Here is a 24,626-nt window from a genome sequence, read left to right as displayed (position 1 = left end):
GAGAAGATTACACTTGGGCTGGTTAAAAACACAGTCATCGAATCCAACTACTGTTTGATTGATTGAATGCGAATTGTTGCAGGTGTAACCTTCTTTGCTGTACAAAAAATTAAAGACAAACAATATAGACGCAGGTTGAGGGTGGTTTTATTCCACCAGGGAAAAAAAATCTCCTAGAATTTTTCAGCTCTATCATTTGAATATTATGAGCTATTATACTAGAAAATTAAAATTAATTCAATCAATAGACTTGTCAATTCTTTTTTCCAGGAATCACAACTGTGCTCACAATGACAACAATTAACACCCATCTTCGAGAGACTCTTCCCAAAATTCCATATGTGAAAGCCATTGACATGTACCTTATGGGATGCTTTGTCTTCGTTTTCATGGCTCTGCTGGAGTATGCGTTGGTCAACTACATCTTCTTTGGCAGGGGACCTCAACGTCAAAAGAAAGCGGCAGAAAAGGCCGCCAGTGCCAACAATGAGAAGCTGCGAATGGATGTCAATAAGGTAGACTGAAACGGGGATATATTTTTAGCATTGTCGTAGGAAGGCAGACTTTCACTTCTGCCAGACAGAGCTTTAAAATGTAATTGCTTGTAGAAAATGAGTGGAGTGGGATTATAATGATCTTGTCTTAGCTCTGCATAGCAGTGTTCTTAGCCACCTCAGCAATGAATGCTGCCCTCTAGCCTGGAAAACTGAATGACTTGTTTTTTAAAGCATGCACTCAGTTAAGCTTCACTGTGAGGTATTTTCTCAGTCAGGATGTAGAGTTAAATATGTTTGATCTGTTTCCGAAGGAACAAATCCAAAATGATGGCTGTAGCTGATAGTCTAGTAAGAGCTGTATGGAACGTTGGAAATAAAACCTAAATTTAACCTACTTTGATAGATCTTTCAGATGACCTGGATAGGAAATATTTGCTACGGAAGTGTTTAAAGCTCGAAAAGTTTGCATGTTTACAACATATAATGGCCAACATATACTGTTGACTAAATGAGAAACTGCTCAGAAATAAAGCATCAACTTGCTGTGCAGTTAATTTTGAATCTAAAACCAATCCCCTGGGGATGGAGAATTGAGGCAAAAATACATTTGCCAAGATACACGCTTTTGGAAAAAGTATACATTATGCTTAATGAAAATGGAGCACTTGTCATAAAACACTTGTCATTTTTCACTTTGGCCATTTTGGATGAGTTTCACACAGTGACAAATCTGGGCTGAATGCTAACATGTACTCGGTGTGAAACATAGACTTTCACACATATGCAAAATTGGAAAGTTAAATAAAGTTGTTTTTTTTTTTTTTTTTTGCATGGGAAGCTTTCTGAATTTGGAATTCAGCATGATACTCTAAGGGGAAAAATCAAAATCAGATTTTTTTTTTTTTAAAAAACTAAACCAGAAAAAAACCAGCTGATTATTTGTGAAGTGGAAACATAAGTTTCATACAGCTCTCGTGGTGGAATTTCTCATGTTTATTCAGAACATCAACATTACCATAGTGTGTCTGCAGACAGAAGAACATTTTGTTGCATTTTTGCTGGAACAACAAAAATCCATCACATGTTGATAGCATAAACCAGTTAGTTCTATAGATTATAGTTTATAGTCTTTTAAGATGGAGGATTATATTGCCATGGCTCAGAGCTCACCCTTTAATTAATTTATTTTTTTCTTTGTAATTTGAGAGAAACATTAATGAAGGCAAATTCATAATGATTAGATGAATTTTGATGTTATGATGCCATAGATCACATTTTACCATTGTAAAGTTCATGATGACTCTATAAAATCTTTTTCTTTCTATTAGTGATTTTTCAGCAATGTAAAAAAAGTTACAAGCTTTTATTTAATTTGTCAAGTTTATTTTTTGAAAATCTGTTTCTCTTTAAATAATCAAAGCTATTAACTTAGAAACCCTGTAGGTAATTTTATGAGACTAAATCTGTGTTTACCTGAAGCCTTTCCTCTAACACCAATGGAAATTTAAGATCCATATGTGTCAGAATATCACCACTAGCTGAGCTCTGTTTTTGTGTGCTGTTTCACTTGTGATATTTTCTATACACCTATTCACACAATAGATCTTCCAGCCAGGTAACAGAATAGCCAAAGTCTAGTGGCAAATTGCTAATCATAAACTGGAGTTTGAGGCACTGACTAGTGTACTAATCCAATCCAGTAAGCAGAGTAAATTAATTCCTGTAACTGTTGCAGAAATTCACCAGCCTACAGGATTAACACAAAGTATACTTGGAATAATTTTACATTATTTGTATTTTTTTATACTGAGCCTTTTGCTTACTGTACCAGGCCAGCATGGTCCAAAGTCTATGGCAGTTCTGCTCTGGTATCCGGATACACTCTGATCTGATAATCAAGTTTGCAATCCCTTAAGCTATAGACAAGCAAATAGCAGAGGATCAGAACAGAGCAGTGATCAGAGAACATTGTCCTACTGTGCATAAACTGCTCTGGGGAGGAGGAAGGGAGCTGACAGCTGTTCTTGCTGTTTGACCAGCAGCGAGAAAAGAGATTCATATTTAATGGACCTGAATATTTTATCTATGAAAGGGGGCTAAATATTATATAATTATTTTCATGTACAAGAAACAAAAATGGATCTGCCAAATTTGGTTCAGACACAGGCTGCCATGAAAACCCAAGTATTTTAGAAATGGCACCAAGAAGACGCTCCATTTCTAATTAGGATCCAACAGTTGAAGTACTCATTTTATGAAGTATGAGTATTCTTTTGTGATATTACTAGGTTTCTCTTGTATCACTACATGGAATACTATGAATTTATGTTTGAGACTTCAGATACTATGTGAGAAAAGAATAATACCATGTGTAATAAACCTCAGAACATGAGGATGAAAACTTCTATACAGCTCTGCTACTGCATCCAGCATGAACATTGTACAAAAGGCAAATGAATAGTTATTGGAACTGCCGCTTGTAGTGCAGCATCTTTGTTCATACAGTATAGACCAGTAAATCTGTACTAGATTTCTGCAGATTCCAGCACCAATTTTTGTAACAGCCTCTTACAGCTCTTCTGAACAACAAAATGTACTGAGAAGTGCTGATTAGTCCTTCTATCCGTAACTACTTGCAAAATCAAAGTAGAAGTTAATGCATAGTCCCCTTATGCTGTTGAATTCTCCGGTGGAGATTCCAGGGCAGGCACAGACATTGGTAGTCTCTCTAATTTTGCTCAGTGATGTTCAGAAGATACTAGAGAGTCTACAAAACAGTATGGAAGCACAACAGAAGCTGCTTTTCCATGACTGTGGTATCTGCTGAATCCAGTGCAATCCCTTGGAGATTTGGTGACTCAGGATGAGAATGCCCTGTTTTTTCCGTTTGAGTGAACACCATCAGGCTGGCTGCAGAGCTTCCCCTGGGCTATTCCAGGTGAAACTGTGGCCAAATCTTTCTTTAAATTTCATATTGTTTTCATGTCACATGCCCAATGAATGTGGTGGTTTTGATTTTGTTTTGTTTTTTTAGAATGATAGGATAGTTTGGGTTGGAAGGGACATTTAAAGGTCATCTTGTCACACCCCACCCTGCAATAAACAGGGACATCTTCAACTAGATTATATTTCTCAGAGCCTCGTCCAATCTGACCTTGAATGTTTCCAAGCATGGGGCGTCTACCATTTCTCTGGGAAACCTGTCCGGTGTTTCACCACTCTCATCATAAAAAAAATTCTTCCTTATATCTAGTCTGAATCACCACAGAAGATTTTAACTTCATACACTCCCTCATTTTCAAAGATCGTTGGCTCTGTTTGGGGTAAGGGAGAGGAACAGAAAGGATTTGGCTTATGTCTTGATTTGCTTTTTGAATTCTGAAACCTGACTAATGAAATCATGGAGAAATTTCAAGGACATAAAACTCAAGGAAGATTCAGACTTGGTTACGAAGCAGATATGTTATCACAGACATGTTAAATCATATTAGACACGCTCAATTTTGTTTGCAGTGACTCAGGTTAAAATGGCTGTGTGTATGATCATTCCATTCTTGAAGCTTCTCAAGCTGCATTCAGCAGTTTGTTCCTTTAGTCTACCTTGTCATCTTTTGCCTTTGTGCCTTTGTCAAGGCTAATTCTCTCTGTAAACAGTCATATTGTTGCTTATAGGCTAATCACTGCCTTTCGTCTTTCTCTAGACGTCCTGCGTTTATTAGAGATAGCATTCACATCATTTCCTCACCTCTCTTTTCAAGCCTATCATCTTCTCTTACATCATTTCTTCAAATGCCTGCACTATCTTGATAGTCTTAAGTTTTAGAATCTCTTCTGTTCTCAGTGGCATAGTACTGCAAGTGTATGTATAAGGACAGATAATCTGGGAGTGTTGTGTTTCTGCTTAAAGACTTAATATGTGTCATAAACTATGTTATATATGCTCTAACCTGTTGCCGTGCAGTTTTATTCTGCGGACTTCTCTGTTTTAAATAGGAATGTTGACAGTCGTCAACATCCTTTTGATCCTTTGTAGGCACATTGCACATTATCTTTTCATTAGGCTCAGGGCACTAATCTGACATATTGCCTATGTTTCTTCCAGATGATTAACAGATATGTTAAAAAATAGGGCCAAATTCTAACTTCTGGCTTCACAATATCATTCAGCTGACTGTCTTCCTGTGGTTAATTGTACATATATCTGGGCCATATCATCTCTTCAGTTTTAAGACATTGTGTCAAAGGGTTTACTGAAATCCATAACTTCTGTTAATTCTGTAATTACATAAAAATAGTCTAGAAGAATTTGATCTAGAAGCGTCTATGAGGGTTTTTTCTTCTAATTATAATTTTAGTTTCTGTTTCCTTTTGAGATAGAAGGGGCAGAGGGAAGGAAACATTCTCCTGTGATAAAACCATTCAAATTTTCTCCTTTATGAAGCCTGGCTTTGTCTTCAAGGAGGTGATTAGCCTAACAGGAATCTCAGTGTAGAGCCTGGTGCAACTGCGAATGATTTCTGATGTAGACTCCCAGCCATTTTAATATACTTAATTTCTATTATCACAGTTCAAATAACAAGCTTCTTGGTGCTCTCTCAGTACTGATTTATTCTCCATAAGTTTCTTCCAGAATCCAGTAGCCAAGGTGATTTTGATTAATTTTTAAATTTTTCTTACATGGTCGATTCAAAAAAATTTTACCTTGAGTGTTTCCATCTTGGAGTTCTGGTTTAGATGGGCTTACTGATGCTGATCACTGTGATGTGTCTGATGCATCTTCTAGTCTTAATGTTGTTCAGGATTTGCAGTCTGATCACCTCCCAAGCTCTGTATTTTCAGTATATTTTCCTGTGTTACTGACTTCCCAGGGAACCTGCTGCTTATGCTGTTGTTACATCTTTTGGATTCATTGCTGTTTTTTTTTTTCCACTGTTGCTCATCTAACTCATTTTATCTAGACAGCTACATACATTAATTGACTTCTCTGGAGGTGTAAGTAAGGTGAAAATGCTTTTCAGAATCAGTGATATCTGTATATTTGTTATTCTGGATAGATCAGAAAACCTCTGTTACAGCTGTGTGGTAACTTAATGGAAACCAGAACTGTCCCTGTAAAGACCGTGGTAAATGTACTGAGCTAAATGAAAAGCTGATTCTTCTTCCTCTGTAAAGAAGTGCTTCTTACATCTTGCCAGCTGTACGTTTGACAAGGGGTGATTATAATGGAAAAGCAGCTGTATGCCATCCTCTTCCAAAGCAAGAGAGACTGGAAGGGTGTCAGGCAGCAGAGAGGATACTCGCCGTATTGATACCAGTTCCTACATCAAGGCTCTTGTTAAAAGAAGGGCTACATCTCTTGATGGAGCACCTTGCCAGTATTTTCTTAGACATCAGTATGGTTTCCTTACCAGGATATTGGCTGAAAACACAATGTGATACTTGCATTTTTTCAACCCAGATATCAACACTTGTAAAGGCATTACCATCTAATGATTTAGCGCATCTTGCCTTCCATTTCTGGTCCTATCTTTCTAATTCTCACAGGTATGTTATTCAGGTAGTGTTTAAATTCTTTCTAAATTATTTTTTTTCTTTATAGTTAAGATTATCTAGGTTTAGAACAGTTAATTATTGCAAATTAACATTTCTTATATAAAATTTGTTTATTATATTCTTTTAAGGTAATTTGATTTGCCACTTCACAGAAGTGGCATTATGTTTTGCATAGTGTGAATACATCACTGAATGTGGTTTTAGAATGTATTCAGTTGCAGTAATAATTGAAGCCTGGATGTTTCCAACGTAGCTTAAAGCACAGAGATGCTGTAAGTGTACAGGCTGTATAACTGAAGTACATGATAATGTAAGTCACGTAAATAAAAGTCTACCTCTAATTTTGCAATCATGCTGTTTGTATTGTGAGCGTTAATGAAGCAACTTCCCTCTGGAAAAGAGGGGAAAAATGTCATCGTATTATGCAACACTTCATAAAACTGTTTATACAGATTCATTCAGTCTTTTTTTTTTTAAATAAATGTGAACTGGCATTGCTAACCTCTGCGTGTTTAGAGAAGGGCTTTTTTCTGAACACAAAGATTTTTTTTTAAATATACTGAGTATATTTTTAAAACAATGAGTAATTCTTTACTCAGTAGTCTTTGTGTTACATAAGATATTCAGTCAGCAGGCCTGAGTTACCGTGCATTGCTGTTACACTGTGCCAAGTCACAAACAAGTGAAACTGGCAGACTAATGATGGTTTTCTATCAGAAATTTGGGTACCAACTAGAGAACACAGCACTTTAATATGATAATGAGATTAAACAGCATATTAATAGAGCTGAATCGCAAAAGAAATGTCCTCTTGAAGAATGAGTGGAGGGTTTAGTGAGCAAAGAAGGCTTAAACAGATACGGGTATCTTTGCAATTCATTGCGCTCCTGACCCACTGTTGTTATATCTGAATTAGCACGCAGTTGCCAAAGGAGATCAGATGACAAGGAAAGAACAAATAGAAGCTTAACCTGCCCTTGGTTGCACTTAACATGGTAACTTTTTTCCCCTTCAAGTTGTCTCAGCTGCTGAGTTTTTTCCCCTACATCTTTTTGTCTGAGGAAAAGAGTCTGACCAAGTTTAACCAGAAAAGTTGAATAGTTCTCCTCAGATCTTTCATTTCTAGAGGACTCCACTGCATTATCAGTCTTAAGACAAACAAGACCATGCAATTACTTGTTTCACAAGTGATTTAACCTAGTTATTTCACCTGTGCAACAGGGCAGACTGAAGATGGACAGTTTCTGCCCATTGTATAGTCTAGCAAGGAAATGGGGCTCCCACAGCATCCTCCTTCTCCAGGTGCCTGTTTTCAGGTTCACTGGCCCATGAAGACTGAGTGCTTTCTGCTTCATTGTGCCAACGATGCCATCCATTACAGTAGCATGCTTTGAAACGGCGTAGAGTCAGCTCAGGTATTGCTTTGCTGCCTGCTGTTTCCCGTGGTAGCTGCCAAGCTCCTTTTCACCACTTTACTAGTGAATAAGTGGAAGAGCCTGTGCATTAGGGGTGGAATTAGATGGGGTGTGTTAACTTAGCCAATGTGAATCCATTGATATATGTATATATGTGGCCCTTTGCAGGCCAACCTGTGACAGCTTTCAGTGCACTGCAAACAGATGAGATCGCTCTCCTTGGTTTTCAGGCTAAGGTGTGAAGATGCATTACCAGGGCTGCAGGCCCAAGATAATATACCTTGCTTCAAAGCAATGCTCATTAGCTTAGGCCTGGCTAATGCCTTTGTTTCCCCTCTGATTTACTGCGGGCTTGTCTCTGATTTTTTCAGTCCCCACCAATATTTGTTCATTTCTATCTGAAGAAATCATATAAATGCACCTCTAGTGAGGAGGAATTATTGCAAAGGTACCTAAAACCAGTCAGTATTTATCACATAGAACTGCACCTTATACCCTATGCAGCAGAGGTACTTCTAGTATAAAACATGAGTAAGCAGAAGACTGTAAGAGCTTTGGAAAAAGAGGAATTTTAAAAAGTCTGTATACACAGACTCAGTTAATAAACTGAAGAGAATATTATAACACTAAGGGAACATGAAGGTCTTAAAAATTCAGTCTAAAATCTCAGGTCCTCACTGCTCCATATGCTGGAGTTAATGCTGGCACTGTCTGGGTTTCAGTGAAAGCATTCCCTCTCTTCCTTTCCTCTCCAAGGAGAGTTTTGCTTTTGTTTGCAGTACAGGTAAAACTGCACGAGGACTGATTCTTGATCCAGGGTCAGAAGGTGTTCCTTGCATGGAAGTTTACTGAAGGATGTGTAATAAAAGTAGGCACGGAGTATAAAAGCTCAGCCTTTCTTGCTAAATTTATGTTCATGCATTACCAAGGAATAACTTGCGTAGGAAACAATCGGCCATGCAGAGTGCCCTGCCAGCCTCTTTGCGTTTTGTTGAAACGAGAGGTTTGGTAGGAGTGAAATTTGAGGAAGTTCCAGTTTTAGCCTGCAGCAGTTTGCAGAAGCAGTCAGAAGGTGATTTATTTCCATGAGCTGTAGTGATATTCCATATGACATCTGAATAAAGGTCAAGTCAATTGCGTGAGGTTTTCTTTCTGCAGCTGCGCTCCTTCGAATGTCATGTTTAATTAATGTAAGAACAGTGCGTCTACATTCTATTTGTTTAAAACACATTCTCCCTTTTGCTTTTGCACTGCATCTACAAACCTGCTATCCACCAGTGACCCTGAATTAAATATGCTTTTGGTTGCAAAAAAGAATCCATTAATGCAGTTTATATCTTTATTTCAGCTTGTGAGGAAACAAGGTACAAAAAAGACAAATGATGTACAGAAACGTTGAAGAAATATATGTAGCTGCAGTCCAGAAGACGTGTCTGGCTAGTGAATTTGGTGAATTGATTTTTCAAAGCAGATCAGCTCTAAAGAGTTTGCCAAGGTTTAATTCAATGGCCGTGAGTCAGCCAGTTTCTATCCAAAAAATGTTGTAACTCTAAATGTTATGTGCTAGGGGATGTAACCTAGTTGTGCTCGCGAAGCTCGGGATCACTGGGTGTATACACTAGGGTGGCACTAAGTGGTGAAATATTATTATAGTGTAGAAGATGACTGTCAACCCTTTTGCTGTATTTACAGTCTCTAAAATGATCATCTGTTTTGATTTCGATTTGCAGATAGCAATGCATCATTATATCTAATTTAGGGGAAATTGATTTCAGGTGATCCAAAATTCATATCAGAAGTGTTCACATAATCAGAATGATAGTATCTCAACTTGTTGAAGAGGATATGTATTTCGAATCTCTCTTTAATAGTTTTTGCTCATCTTTAGTTTATTGCTAGCTATTAGTTATGATGCTTTACCTGTGTTGTTGTTTGCTCTTTAGGCTGTAAGATTACCTAGACTGAAGCAAGTTAATACTTTCAATACAACTAAAAAAAACCCCAAAATTACTGTGTTAGAATACATTCTAAAGACTTTTTCCCAGTATTTCAGAAATATTTTTTCCTCAAAATCTCCTCCCCTTGCCCCATCTGTGGAAGATTCTAATTCCCAGGAGAGACATGGTGCAGTGACTCTGCAGCACGCCACAGAGGCTGCTTGTCTTGCATGAAGATGAAGACAGAGCAAGGTTAATGAGCAGAATGGCCCAAACAACCTCGGAATAACGTATCTAGCAGTACTCATAACAAATATTACTAATGGAGCATATGAACTGGGCATCCGTGTAGACATGTACAGATTGTGTATTTTCTTATATATGTTTTTTTCTTTTTTTAAAGGATGTTAGGGTGTGTGTTGCATACATGCATGTTAAATTTAACAAAGCACTCATGGTGGACTATGAAGACCTATATTTATTGGCAAATTCATTTAGGTACTCATTCTTTTGGATACTAGCTGTTTTGCCAGAATTCTGCATATGGAGAAAGAGAGACACCAGGAGTTAGTTCCTCACATAACTTAGGAAAAATGTCGTAAGGTCAGTAGGATTATGCCTAAATTTAATATGTGTGTGTATATGTACAGACATATGTGTTTATATATAGGAATACATCTTTTTTTACTCCTTAGATACTAGTTTTAAGAGTTCCTCTGTAGTGATATAAGGTTATGTTAAAACACAGAAGTCTAAATCTTATTTATGTCTCCATTCCTCTTTTTAAAAGTGTGAGAGACTTGAATTTAGTTTTCTTCTCCACCCGAAAATCTTGTTGAGCCTTCTCTCTAAACTTAATGCATCTTAAAACTATGTACAGAAAGCCCTACATACCTGTCCTTGCTTATGCCCTCAAAATTAACTCGACTTTCTGGTAATATAGTTGTCAGAAACTTAATGCTTTTCAGCTGACTGAGGGAGGCAATGGGGAAAGTCACAGAGCCTGAATCAGCATTATTTTCATGTAATGCTTTGTTGGGACACTTTTTGTCCATGTATTCTTTGAATATTCAAAGATTTCTGCAGGTAACGGTCTAATACCGTTAGAAGGTCTTCAGAAATGGAAGGTTTTAGCTTACATTTTGCTAGAGGTTTTATACTTTCAAGCTTGTAGCAGTTTTAGGTAGGACAAGTGTCTTTACATAAGTCTCAGTTGTTGCATGGAAGGTCTTTTGTTTATTAAAGTATACGATGCTATAGCTGGAGGAGAAGATCCAAAAGCCGATTCTATGTAGGTATCATTTGAGGAGGCCTAGCTGTTGTCAGGGATGATTCTTCAGCTTTTATTTCCTCTTCCTTTTTGAGTCATGAGGCATATACAATACATAATAATTTGCAATTTAAAAATAAGCCCATTTTTGATCTCATTAACTTATTAATAGCTTTCTCCATTGTGAGTAGCTCACTCTTCCTGAAATGCATCTTAGGAAACTTCTATAACATTGAACATAATCGTGTTTTACATAAACACCTACCAGGTCTGCACATTAGTAAACTATTTTTATTCTCTTGTTTCCATAAAATTATTTGTGTCAAAAGCAAACTGCACACTATTGCTAAAGAAAACCAGTCTTTTTTGCTTCATTTTAAATGTGTTCTAAAATTCTTCTACTATCCATGTATTCTATTTTATATGCATATGTGTATATATATTGCTATAGAACTACAATATGTTTAACTAATCAAACTCAAGTTTTATTTAAGTTTACAAGCATAAAAGGCCACTGAAATGTCAGGTAGAAAGCTATCATCCAGTTTTTATTTTCTCTAGAATTAATGCATGCACAAAACCAATTTAAGTATAATACAGAGTATTGTTATATGTTTTGCATACACATAAGTTTACTTAGAAACAATCTGAAATGACTAACCATGTCTTGGCAACAAAGTTTTTTCATTCTTGTCACTCATTTTAAACGAGTGACAAAATGTTAGACTCTCTCCAAACAGCAGACTATCGGTGTTCAAGTAAATCGTGCAGAACGTTATAATTTAGTCAACAAATTCAGATTTCTCCAATTATTTTAAGCAGCAGAATTTTCATTTTGATATTGTCAGGACTAGTCCTCTGAGCCTTGCAGTATCTAAAGCCATGGAACTGGCAGTATTTCAGGTTTCTAATCAGCACTGAACGTGATCATAATAAGTACATTTTTATATCTTTTTAATTTGGAAATTCATTGTCAGAATTCATCTTTTTTTTTCCTTATAATGAAAACTTGTCAGCGATTTTCTATGGAAAAATCTCAATAATTTTCTTTTTTTTTTTCCCTGAATTAATTGCAGTTTCTCTCCCAGTGTTTTATCTGGCATTTGTCACTGCTCCCAAAGATTTTCCTTGGACCTCGTGCTGCCTCTGGCCATGTTAATCTTTGGGCTGGGCCCAAGAATTATATTGTTGGTTTTCCCCAAAATCACAAGCCTAAATCTGTTGACAAGTGAGTATATCATGGTCAGATGGATGAAACACTGGTAGACTGCCATACAGTCCACCCACCCTCATGACACGTATATGCTGTGTAGTGCTTCACACATTGTATTTGACTTCAAACAGGAAAAATAACATCCATGTATTTTACAGAGGTCTGTTCCAGAGGAGAACTTTATCAGCCTTATTTTTCCTGTCTACTTCATATAGCTATAGCTATATCCAAAGCGTACCTTAGAAAATTTGCCAGTTGCAATGATAATCGAATGTTCCATGCATTTTTCATCTTTCACAAAGCTTTCTTATATAGGCAATTTGCTATGTTTCTGTGTTTCATGAGTTTTACTCAAATGTCATCAAGCCAAAGATACTTTAGCCTCTTTCGTTTTATACAGGCACTTGTTCTGCAATGTTTTACTTATGGAATCTTGTGTGTAAGTAATGGATGCCAAAAGAAAGCCTATGTTTTCAACCATTTCTCCAGAATCCTACAATACTTATGACTAAATTATTGATGTATTTCTAATTATAATGATCAAGAAAGTACATATATCAAAGAATAAGACTGGATGCCTGGAAATTGAATTGCAAGTAGTTAGAGCAGTGTTAAAGCTCCCTGTCCAGATCTTGCACTATCTCTCACTTTTTTTCTTTAAATTCTTACAGGTCTCTTGGTTTTTTGCTTGGATTTTTAGACTTTAAAAAGCACAAGAACCAAAAGAAATCCTGATTGAATTGGCAGAGTTTCTCTAGATTTTCTGACCTGAAACCAAACAAAGTAACCTGAAATTACAAGTCAATTTTACTGTTCTCTAACTGCATGCTTCACAGCCTGACCCAAATCATAGGTGTGTAACGCAATCTGAGCCAGAGCATGCTAACGTGGGTTCATAAACCAGTACTGCAATGATGGCAATAAATCCAATTTTTGTACAGATAATGTAAATGCAGTGTTTGTTACATTCTCAAGGACATTGTTTCACATATGGATGTTTCAAAATATTAAAGGCATTTGTGCTTTATGAGTTCATATAGTTTTATCTCAGCAGACTTGCTTATCATGTCAAAAATGTCTGTATAGCTTTAGGCAGGTGCCATTTGAAAATCATTAATTCTTTTTTCTTCCAGAGTTAACGTAGCAGCAGCTTATACAAGACTATCTATCTTCCACACATTACCTTGTGTAGTCAGTGCAATCCCCAGAGATCAGTGTTTCCTAATGAGTAAGTCAAACCTTGCTGGTGAGGTGAAGATCCCTATTATGTGTAAAGTGCACTTCGTACTTTCACCTAGTCTTGCCAGAGCTACTGTGACTAGTCAGGACTGGGATGTTACTGGTTTCCAAGCAAAGCTCAGCTGCTAAGAGGTGGGAAACTGTACTATAGATAATACTCAGGTCTCTATCTCTAACAAATTAAATTATACATCTAGGCATGTCATGTTGGTCTTCATTGAGAAAGAGATCTTATTTCTGTCTTCAGTTCTTAAGAACGTCAGTTCAAAGGATCTATAAATGCTGAGACCTAATCTCAGGTTTTAATCTTTGTAATAGACTGGGTACTTCTGTTCTCCCTTCTTGGTTTAGCTCACCATATTTGCTTTTGGCTAATGGCAGCCTTACATAACAAAATATACTTCTTTGGATTTACAATTGGTTTATTTCACAGGGTTTTTCCACCAGAAATTCTAGCCCTACTCTCTATTTATCCACGGCTTCTGAGCCATTCAACCGTTAAAATGAGCCATCAGTACTGCCTGTAATTGAAGTTTATAACTGAGAATTAACAGTATATGAGGAATGAAAAATGTCAGTATTAGGTCTTTTCAATTCATCAATATTAATTTCCCTTCTACTCTAAAGCTATGTTTGGATAACAGTAGAGCATAATCACCAAATGCTGTTTAACTTGATGTTAGATTCAGAGATCTGGTCATCCTTGGAGGATTCCTAATGTACATAAGGTGTGTATGTATGTATGAGTGTGGGAGTTGTAATTTCCTTGTATTTTACAGTTGCTAATATACTAGTATAAGAGGAATTCCTCAAGAAAGCCATCATTTTGGAGTTTCTAGGTAGCAGGAAGAATATATAATGGTAACATTTCTACACTTTCCTCTGTATTCCCTTTGTTTGAGGCCATCGAGAAGGTCATGGCCTCTTTCAAGGGCTCCAGAGTCAGCTTTTCTTCCAGTTTGACCTGGACCTACAACTGAATATCATTTGCATCATATATTTTGTCATCCACCTTTAAGATTGATTTATAAAAAACCCACCCTTTTGCATGGTTGCTGAGCTCTGGTCATTTCTCCTCACTTCTGCTTTCACCTTTATTTCCATAGTACTTGCTGCTGCTTTTTCTTCATCTTCACATCCTCCCTTCCTTCCTTTTCCATGGGAATTTCTCCATTAAGTTTGAACTCTCCTGTTCACCATAAAGGGCCTAGTTCTATGGTTGAACAATCCTCAGCACCAAGAGATCTTTTTAACCTTCTTCCACCTCCTTTTGAAACCACTTTTACACTTACTTTTCCCCAGAATAATTTTAACAATTGTTTTCATATCATCATATCTTCCTTGGTCAAGTGACCAGTTGGAAAAAATACATTTACATCACAATGTTATGTTACCTTGAGGAGCAGAGCAAGGCAAGTAATAGCACCTCTGAAGCCAGAATATACTTATACTAATTGTTGGCTTAGAGGCCCATATATCTTTTAATTAGTTGTCCTATTATTACCCTAGAGTGCTTTAATTTTAAATGAAAGATAATAGCTGCCTTATCTCTAAGGAAACTGGTCTTGATTTTATTAACTTACAGGACAGAAGAATAATTGGCACATATCATTGTCCAGAAATGTATTCAACAAAGGTATCTTTCATTGTTTTCTAATGTTTTTATCCTCAGAGACTTAAAATTCAGGTCCTGACCTCTTATGGTCATTAAAGATCCCATGGCACTTTTTTTAATAGCGTGGTCATCTCAACCCCAAGCCTCTGGCCAAATATCAATTTATGTGACTGTTCTGCTTACCTAACATTCCCCACCACCACTCACCCCCCCATAGTTTCAATTGGCTACAGCATTCTCCATTTCCTCGACTAAAATGTAGTGTATTGTTCTGCACTGTCAGTCACCACATTTCGCCTCAGAGGTGATTGCACTTCACTGGGAAGTGAAGTGATTCTTCTTTCTAATGCTTGTAAAGCGCTTTGGGATCCTTTTGAATGGGCGATGCTGTGCACAATAAATGTAATTGATTATGGTACTATCTCAGGCTTCGCTTAATTACAAAGGCATGTTTTATTTAGAGTTGGGCGAACCTGCTCTGTGGAAGTAACACTCCCAGCTCTCTCTAATCTGACAACGAACCTTTGTCAAAGGTTGAAAAGCTAGGTTAATTTCTTTCTGGTTTTGTTTTTTGGTTTTGTTTTTTGTTGTTGTTGTTGTTCTGGTTTTGTTTGTTTGTTTCTTTCTTTCTTTTCTTTTATTTTCACATTCGTTGTCCTTCTGGTTTGGAACCTTGGGAGTTCTTCAGATTGGGTATTCAAAATACCATGAAAAATGCAGTTCTTGTTATGGTTAATCCACTGTTCTGGGTGCAGGAGGGTCAATTAGTGCACAAGAAGCACATGAACTTTGTGGTCCTTACCTGGCTATTCTAACACTTGAAGGTTCGCCCATCACTAACTTTTATTTTGCATTATTTCTTCTGAAAAATTCTTGGAATATTGAAAAATGCTATGCTTCAACTCTAGTATCAGTGTGATATGTGCAGAAGAAGATGCTTTGCTCTAGAAGATAGTTTAGAATATTGTTAAATGTTTTTCAGCCCAGCATCACTAGTCGTACTAACTACAGCCAAGATTACCAGATATCTGCCGCAGTTTGCTGTGTTAAGAAATTTACTGACATGAGAACAGAAGTAACAAAAGAATCAAAGCAGAAAGTTAACTGAAGGAGTGATATCATGTCACTAAAACATGTCTGTATCTAACTCTGGTAGACTAACTTGTCTTGCATTTGTGTCGCGTAGGAAGTGTACGAGTGTGTAAAAAGCACTCAAATTTCTAATATCATTACAGATCAAAAGGATAAAATGCTTAAAGTAAATTCATCCTAAGAAGAATTAAGATGTGAAAAAACTTGTTGGCACTAAAATCTTTCCAAAGATAGTATCTTAGAATGCACAACGTTGAGGTGAAAATAACCCAGGCTGTGGGCTAAGGGGTAAAACCATTGCATTAGTGGATGTTATGTCAAACTTCCCCTGATGCCATTGGAATTGAATTTCCTATTCTTTTCTTAAGGCTATGTGAAACTATGGAAAATGTAGTTTCCAAATGGCTTTGCACCCCTCTCGTAAGATACTTCCCCTATTTGTTTTTGAATGTTCTTGGAATCAATGAATGCTAAGTGCCTATCATCACTTTTATTTTCAGGATACTGAAAGGCTTATTATTTGTCTGAGATCATATAACAAAAGTGACAGCAAATTTTGTCTTACCACAAAAATCACATAAGAATTTTCTAAGTAACTGCATGCGTTATAAGAAAATGTTTTAAAGCTGTCTTGAAAAGTTTCATAGATTTATTTGAAAGCTTTTGCATGTTTGCTTTTGTTTGTATTACGATAGCAGAATACTCTTTTTGCCTTAGTTTTGTCTACTGCAGATAAGAACTGATTTGGTGGCCTTCCTGGCTAGAAAAGTGTTTCCTCACCATGCTCAATATTATGCTATAGTGTTTTTAAAGGATTTTTTCTTGAGTTCCAGCTGAATTTTCCCATTTTTGCAGTGCTTCTCAAACAAGATTGATTTCCCTAACATGCTAAAAAATTCAAAGATTTCATATGGCTTTGATGGAAAGCAAGCAATAATAGATTATTTTGGCTACTTCACATTGAGTCATTACATTTAATCTAAAATTAAAGTATAATGAAACTAGAGGGGTGCAAACTCACATAGATTGGGAAGGAAAAAAAGGAGAGAGGGAAATCTGGCGTTTCAGCAATGCTGATATTTATGCATCACTTGAACAGATGTAATCACTCAAATGGCAGTGTTTCAGTAGGTCCAAAGTACTTTTGTGAGTATCCAACTCCTCAGTTCATAACGCTGTGCAGCGGATGCTACTAAAAAGCATCTTGTTTTCAACCCAGTTCTCTCACCATGCCATGTGAAATATTACATAGGGTTTTTTTAATGATGGCAAATACGGTGCTATATTGGGTAGTGCAGCGAGGTATGTGCTGCTGACTGATGGGTTCTAAATATTACAGAATAGACTAATGCCATGTTATTGTTTAGAAATCCATTAAAGTCACAATTTGTGCACTTTCAATAATAATCATATTATATACTACGTACGTGACAAATTAATAATGTGGCTGAGTTATTCTCAAAGGAGCTCTGGGACAGTGTAATCTCTTATTTGACCTGAAGTATATCTGCACTACCATCGCTAAGTCAGTGTACTTAATTAGCTGCTCATTAGCTATTATTGCTCTTAAAGTATTTTTATTTAATTATACTCTGTAATCATACAATTCAAAATATATACTTAGAGGGAAGACTGAGGAGAATTAGAACTTTCTAAATAACCTTATATTTGTTTTCTATAAATGAATTATTTTGGAGTTCTCCTACCATATTTCAGATCTGCTCCAGATTGCTTAAGAGTAAAATTTAGTTCCTTGTCTTTGAAATCCTCTTAATTGTCTAAGAGGTTTCTTTACAACATTGCATTAATGTTTTTTTCACTGAACTACCCTTAAAAGAATATATAGTGGCTAAAACTGAAACAACTGTTGCATGAAACAACTGTTCAGGGCACATTTGATGTGATTACACTCTGTATGTGTTTTTCCTTGCTCTAAACTGCACATCTCTGCTATTCCAGCATTCAGGTCTCCACAGCATGCACTACATTTCTGAAATTCATTAGCACTGGGGAATGGAGTTTCCACATAGGTACAGTTAGACTATGTCGGTGCCTTTCCCGAAGTAATGAGCAGTCCTGTTTGGAATATAGGGACTGGAAATATACATTCTCTTGTACTCTGGGCCTCATTTTATAGAGACAGAGAGACCTTGTGAATACCTGAAGTTTTTGTCAGAGCAGAAGCTTTCATTTGAAAGAAGAAAAAACAAATCAAAGCAGACTTTTTTCCATTTGATTTCCCTCCAAAACCCTGAAAAGTTCAAATTTGGCCCCAGATATCTTACTCAGTGGCAGAATCCTGCTTTCAGGAGCTGAGTATATACGCTTCTGTACAGAAGTACATATCACTTCTGCTCACTGAACATGGGGTCTAGGGAAACACCGTTTATTCCGTTGTACTATGCCGGCCTCATTGCTCCTTGAGTTTGCAAATAAATGACAATAAATATAGGCACAGCTCTGCTTTAAATCTTTTAGACTGGCTGACATCCAGTGAATTAGTAACTTTAGATTGAGCCCTTGTCAGCATGGCTTCAGTTTGCAACTGCTTGGCCTTCCTTTCTCTCCTGCTAACTCTGCTTGCTTTTTTTTTTTTACAGATGGATCCACATGAAAATATTTTGTTGAGCACACTTGAAATTAAAAATGAGATGGCTGCCTCTGAGGCTGTGATGGGGCTTGGGGACCCTAGAAGCACTATGCTGGCCTATGACACTTCGAGCATCCAGTACCGGAAAGCTGGCTTACCCAGACACAGCTTTGGTCGCAACGCCCTGGAGCGACATGTGGCACAGAAGAAAAGCAGACTACGGAGACGTGCATCTCAACTGAAAATTACCATTCCTGACTTGACTGATGTAAATGCCATAGATCGATGGTCGCGCATATTCTTCCCTGTTGTTTTTTCCTTCTTCAATATGTCTATTGGCTTTACTATGTGAACTAAGAAACAAAGCCACCCAGGAAGCAAGAACTGGATTCTCTTCAAATCGGTTGTACAGCCAAAAGTGGGACTTAGAAAAATTCTATTCAGGACAAAAAGTTATTTTAAAACACCTTAGTTGCTGGCCCACTCTATGGTCTGTTTTTATAATGTTTTGGTTGTATCTGCTAAATTGTAAATATGTTAAGTTGCAGTATGGACATATCCCCTTATCAAAATATAAGTGCATTTTGAGTGTGAAGGCAAATTTGATTTTGACAATCATTTCTATCTCGTTGTCCCTCACACTCTCTCTCTCTCTCTTTTTTTTCCTTTATGACTATTTGAGCTTAGTGGTACAATTATAGAGCGGCATTTGAGAAACAAGTTCCAATTTCAACAGCAGTACGTACCATTCCCAGGGAAACTGCATATCTGAGACATGCATCTGCACTGAAGAGAGTGTACTAAGTTGTTATGCTTATGACACGTATACACTTTACTTTTTAAACATGTAAACTTGAAAACAAGTAGTGCCTATCATCTTTCCAAGATGATGATGGTCAGAGGTTTCCCAACCATATTCAGGTATTTCCTGTTATTTGTTGAAAGAACTAAACCTTTGACTGATAATATTAGGGTTGGGTGTTTGCACAGAAGCTGAAGCAAAAAGTATTAGTTTTGTTTGGATTTTAAAGAGGGAACGTATGCTCACAATCACAATGACTGTAGTTTTGACCAATAGAGAAATGTAGCAATGGTGTAAAAATGCATCAACTCTGAATGGGTAGATATGGTCTGGTTTTGTGTTGGAGAAAGGAAATCAGCTGTCCAAAGTGCCAAATTGGTTGGCCAAATGGCAATTCTCTAGGTGGCTGAAGGAAACCGACAATGCCCTGACTTTCCAGGGTAGGGAGAGCGAGACAGCAGTCATACAATACATGGCCAAGGAGAGGGAAAGCTGCATATATGTAAAAGTGTGTATGTGTGTGTGTATATATATGTATGTGTGTGTATGTATACACACACACACACTGTGCAAATGAATGTTGTCAGTTATAGTACATATCTTAGTCTGAAATATTCCTGTGGAGTTGTGTGATTTCTTCCAAGTTGGCAATCTTTCCAGTGTTACACTTGCTACTGTCGTTATGCTTAACGCTTTCCATCCAGTTCGATTAAAGGTATCGTACCTCTCTCAACAGTAAAGATCCGAGCATATGTACTTCAGTCCAAAAAATACTGACAGGGTATTTTCTCAGTCTGGATTAGGGATACCGTTTCAGCTTTTATTTTGTTTTCCTTAAGGCACTATTTTAAAGGGAAAAATTTGCTAGCCACCACTTTAAGAGTTTGATTACACTCTTGAATGTTTCCTGCTTCAGGGTGATTTCCATTGAAATACTAGCACATTCCAGTTTTGCTTTAGGGAAATTTAAAAAAAAAAGTGGTTGTTTTTTTTTCATTCCATAGAGCTTTATTTTTATAGGCAAAATAGAGTAAACAAAAAATAGAAATTTATAGGCGAGGTAGAATTTGCCATTTAGTCCATTGTGAAACCTTTTTCTGTAATAAAAAAAAAAATTTGCAAGAACTGTATGAAAAGTATAATTCCTGGTGGCTTTTATTGAATCAGATCCCCAGTATTGTTTGACACAAAATATTTCATGGAACACAAGTCACATCTGTTCTATCTGTGCTACCTCTCATCTGAGTACAAATTTCTGAAAGAAAGTAGAATTCAAGTATCTTCCAACTAGCAAAGGAATTATTTCAGGCAGATACGTTTTCCGTATTTAAGTATTCCTTTGGCAATACTTTACGATAGTTCTTCTGTAAAATATTTTCTTTGAATGTTTTGTTCTTGCTTTAAAAGAGTAATTTTCTTGCAAGCTTCTGTGGGTTTTTTCCCCATTTGACAGTGAATGACAGTCATAGAAGGAAAACAGTTCTGGGAACTAATAGGTCAATTTTCTAACTCTGTTTTGAGCATATCATATGCTTATTTCTGCTTCAAATGGGAAAGAATAGTTTTGGGCCTGAAATGGGACTTGCCAGGCGTATACACCAGCTGTTGTTTTCAAGGAAGTTGTGTGTATGTTCACGTACTGCCTCCAGGTTCAGACTTTGCAATATTTACAGACAGGCTTTCATCATGCGATCAACTTTCCACGTCAAAATATTGCTTTTTGTTCACTTACTTAATTTCTGCCTGCATTTCATGCATAAACACAATAAGCTTTGTAGGTGCATTTAGAATTTCAACTGATAGGTATGAATCATGTTGGAATTTTTTTCCCAATTCTAAGAAAAGGAGCCACATCAAAATTCAGTATTTTTCTTCAAAGTCTGTTCTTTAAAAATGGTGTTAATTATCATAAATAAAAGCAGTCTTACAGTATTCTTCTGTACAAGCTTTTCTTTGATTTCACAAATTGCTGCCAACTTCTTTTTTATTTCACAGAAGCATAGTGTGAATACAGGGAGCTCACAGCCTGTTTGTGGTTGATACACATCAAATGTAAAACCTTACAGAGAATGCGTTGGCTCTCTGTGTTGTTTTACTGCATCAGCTATTATGAAAACCACAGAGACTGAATCCTAGAACTGCACGTAAATTTATCTGAAGTTACAGTACAAGCCATAATGCTCTCTGGTGTCGCTATTCAGAGAGTGAAAGAAAATGTCTGGTTTCTGCTCAGGTGTCACTAGGAAAGATATATTATCTGGGGGGAAGGAGCACTTTCACTTTTACGATGTCCTTCTGGATATTAATATAATGTATAAAATTAGTGAAAGAGAAGGATTCTATCATTTTGTACTGAGGCTTAACACTGTGATACAAAAAGAAGATGGGGATGAGAAAGACTGGCGAGGCACTGTCAAGGGAGAAGTATAACTCGAGCCCAGGGTGGGCACTTACTCCTCTTCTGAGATACTTGAGTAAAAGTGAGAAAGGATGTCAACATATGTGAGATATGAGGTTTGCTGTGTGCTACCCTTAAGGTAAACTAGAATAAATTTACTTTTAGTTTAGAATTGACCGAAATTGAATATTCTAGATCCTTTTAATCGTGTTAATTGTTGTTAGTTTCAATTAGCAAAATAACAAAGTTAATAATTTAGGTAATATAATTATAGTTGCACATTTTATTATTCTGTTAGACATGATAGCCAGCAATTAAGGTGTTTTTCATCTTTGTGAAATTCATGGGCAAATTATGACTATTAACATGGCACAGTTTTAATGAAATCTTTGAGATCAATCTGTAAATATATACTGTACATGACTGCTAGTAAGTATGATACACGTTTTCAGAACTGAAAATTCATGCAACATATTTCTGTGTTTGCATAAAGAATGTTACGTTTCTATCCTATTGCAGTTTAATGACTGGGAAGAAAGACTCAAGCAATGACATTGTGACCATTTCTTTTCTCATTCCCAGGGGAGGAAAACAGAGTCTTAGATAACAGCATGTCGCAGAGTTCTTCAGAGAGTTTTTACATTCTAATGCAAAAGACATGAAATCTATAAGGTACAAAAGCACAATGCATAGAGAAAATGAGTGATGGTCTTATACCTGGGGAACAAATCCTATTTATTTCAGGCAAATATGCATTACAATTAAAGCTCAATTAATTTTCACTGTAATTATTAGACTGTGTTCCAATTGTGTACCAGAACACAGTACTAAACATAAGTGAATGGATGTTAAACATTATCCAACTATATGTGCATATGGACATATACCTAAATGTCTATATGCTCATATGTGTGCATATATACACGTACTGAGTATATATATGCACATGCATTCATATGTTGGCGTGTTAAAGGAATAAGCTAATACTAGTTTTGTTTCAAACCATCAACCAGTGTATGAATATATTTTTGAGAAAAAGAGATTAATGTATTTAAAAAAACCAACTTACTATACAGGGTAACCGGGCATTTCTGTATCAGCAGATCAATGCTTATAATTCGTATGGAGCATTGCACCATTTGACATGATGATAGTACTGTACCTCCTAGCGTCTGAAGTTAGACTAGTCCTCACATTGCTTGCCTATTTCTTCTCTCTCTTTTTATAACAGCATTGTCCACTAGTAAGTTTTCAAAACCAAGAAATTCCTTAGGGAACCAAGAAAAAAAGGTAAAAGTATTTAATATTTCTAGAGAATAACGTAGGGTGGGATGGCCAGGGTACAATACTATGTCAGTAGTGATCATAACATTTTGCTATGTGTACATAGAACATGCAATGTGAGCAACCATAACTTAAGCTGAACGTGTGTAAATATGATCAGATTTCTTAAACATTTTTAACTTCTAATTTGTACTTTATGGTAAGGCAAAAAGCTAATTCTACTTATGGTTTAGGTTAATGTGTCCTAAAATTATGTAAATAATTAAATAAGCTGTAAATGAGCAGTCGATAGATACAGTAATTGTTTAGTGACTTTTTTTTACTAAGTACAATAATTGCAGTGCTCTAGCAGAGTAATTTAAACACCCTTTTGCATAAACAGATTTGGATTCCAGATATTAAAAAGTACAGAAAGTACTGTAGTGTAAAATAGCCCTCGGGGCAAAGTTACTGCTAGCACAATCGACTCTTTTGTATGGTGAAAACCTTCAGGCAACAGAAGATAGTAGCTTGGCACTCAGTACTCAGTTCAGCATAAACAAATAGGGCCAGGTTTTCGCTTACAATAAGGCACCTTTATGTTGCTCCAGTGAGTGGAGAGGTGAAGGAATCCAGGGTAACCGAGAATTCAGCTGTTGGTGATTTCATTATGGAAAGCCAGCATATTGCGTCTGTCTGTTTCTGAAATCTGTATCTCTTATGGTATCTAATAGTAGACTTATATTTTTCTTTACACAAAAAAAAGGATGTCTGACTGTCGTTAGGTAGCGTAGTCCCCCAAAGCCAAAGAATCCTCGCTCCAGAAATTGTTTAAAAGGGAAATCTAATAAGTCACTGCTTAACACCAAAGGTAAAGCTTAATAAAATGCACTAGGAACTTTGTCTAAATTTTTAAGAAGCAAATGGAATGTTGATCAAAAATACTGCCCTATTCTACTTTGTAAAAATAGTAATAATTTAAATATCCGTTAATATAAAATTGAAATAGATCATCTCTACAAGAATATGCAACACTAACATTTCATAAATATAAAATTATTTTCTTTGTAAGTGCTTTGACAAAAAATGAAACTTAAATGATGAAAAACTCACCTCTACTTTCATACTGAGGGTTGTATTTTTTTAGTGTTTTTCAGACATGAGGTCATCTATTCCAATTTGATAACATTTTGTATGTTTTCACTGTTCTGTCTTTTGGCAGATACTCACCAGGCTGTATTGTTCATGGTCTGTCCTGTTACTTTCAGTTGAAGACAAAAAGAACATTTGAAACATGATTTATTCTGACAAGCTGACTATGATTTGACTTCTATCACGTTTTTATTTGCATGGGTGTTTAAATGGTTCTGTTAGTACTGTCTTTGCACAGTTCTGATTTATCTTTTTTTACTTAGTACTATTTACTTCATAATGTAGTAATCATCAGCCTTACTAATGACCTTGTAGCCTTTCTTATATGCACATAATGCACATTTTCCAATGGCTAGAAAATGCAAAATACTAGTGGATATCATTGCATCAGATCTTCATGTCTTTCTCAAAAGGACTGCTAACCTCTGGGATATATGAGGTAGTAAAATGATGATTGTAAATGAGTAGCACATAAGAAATATTTTCTTGAATTAAAAATTATTGCAGCCAGTTTCAGCATGTAAATATATAATAATGTTGGCTAGTGTGTAATTCTTGAACTAAAAAAATATAAATAAAGAAAACCTAAA

General features: G+C 36.3%; 1 protein-coding gene across 1 annotated transcript in view; it reads left to right on the top strand.

Moving 5' to 3' along the window:
• Positions 1-18,778, top strand: part of GABRB2 (gamma-aminobutyric acid type A receptor subunit beta2) — a 153,612-nt gene extending 134,834 nt beyond the window's left edge. The window contains 4 exon segments of the mRNA XM_086621411.1: positions 271-515; positions 14,710-14,760; positions 18,432-18,747; positions 18,750-18,778. Of these exon segments, the coding sequence (XP_086477537.1) occupies positions 271-515; positions 14,710-14,760; positions 18,432-18,747; positions 18,750-18,778 (641 nt within the window).
• Positions 18,779-24,626: the final 5,848 nt, after the last annotated feature.

The sequence above is a fragment of the Tauraco erythrolophus genome, chromosome 16 (assembly GCF_009769465.1).
Source record: "Tauraco erythrolophus isolate bTauEry1 chromosome 16, bTauEry1.pri, whole genome shotgun sequence".
Lineage (NCBI taxonomy): Eukaryota > Metazoa > Chordata > Aves > Musophagiformes > Musophagidae > Tauraco > Tauraco erythrolophus.
Note: the sequence above shows the minus strand (reverse complement) of the source record. Positions and strands in the feature narration are given on the sequence as shown.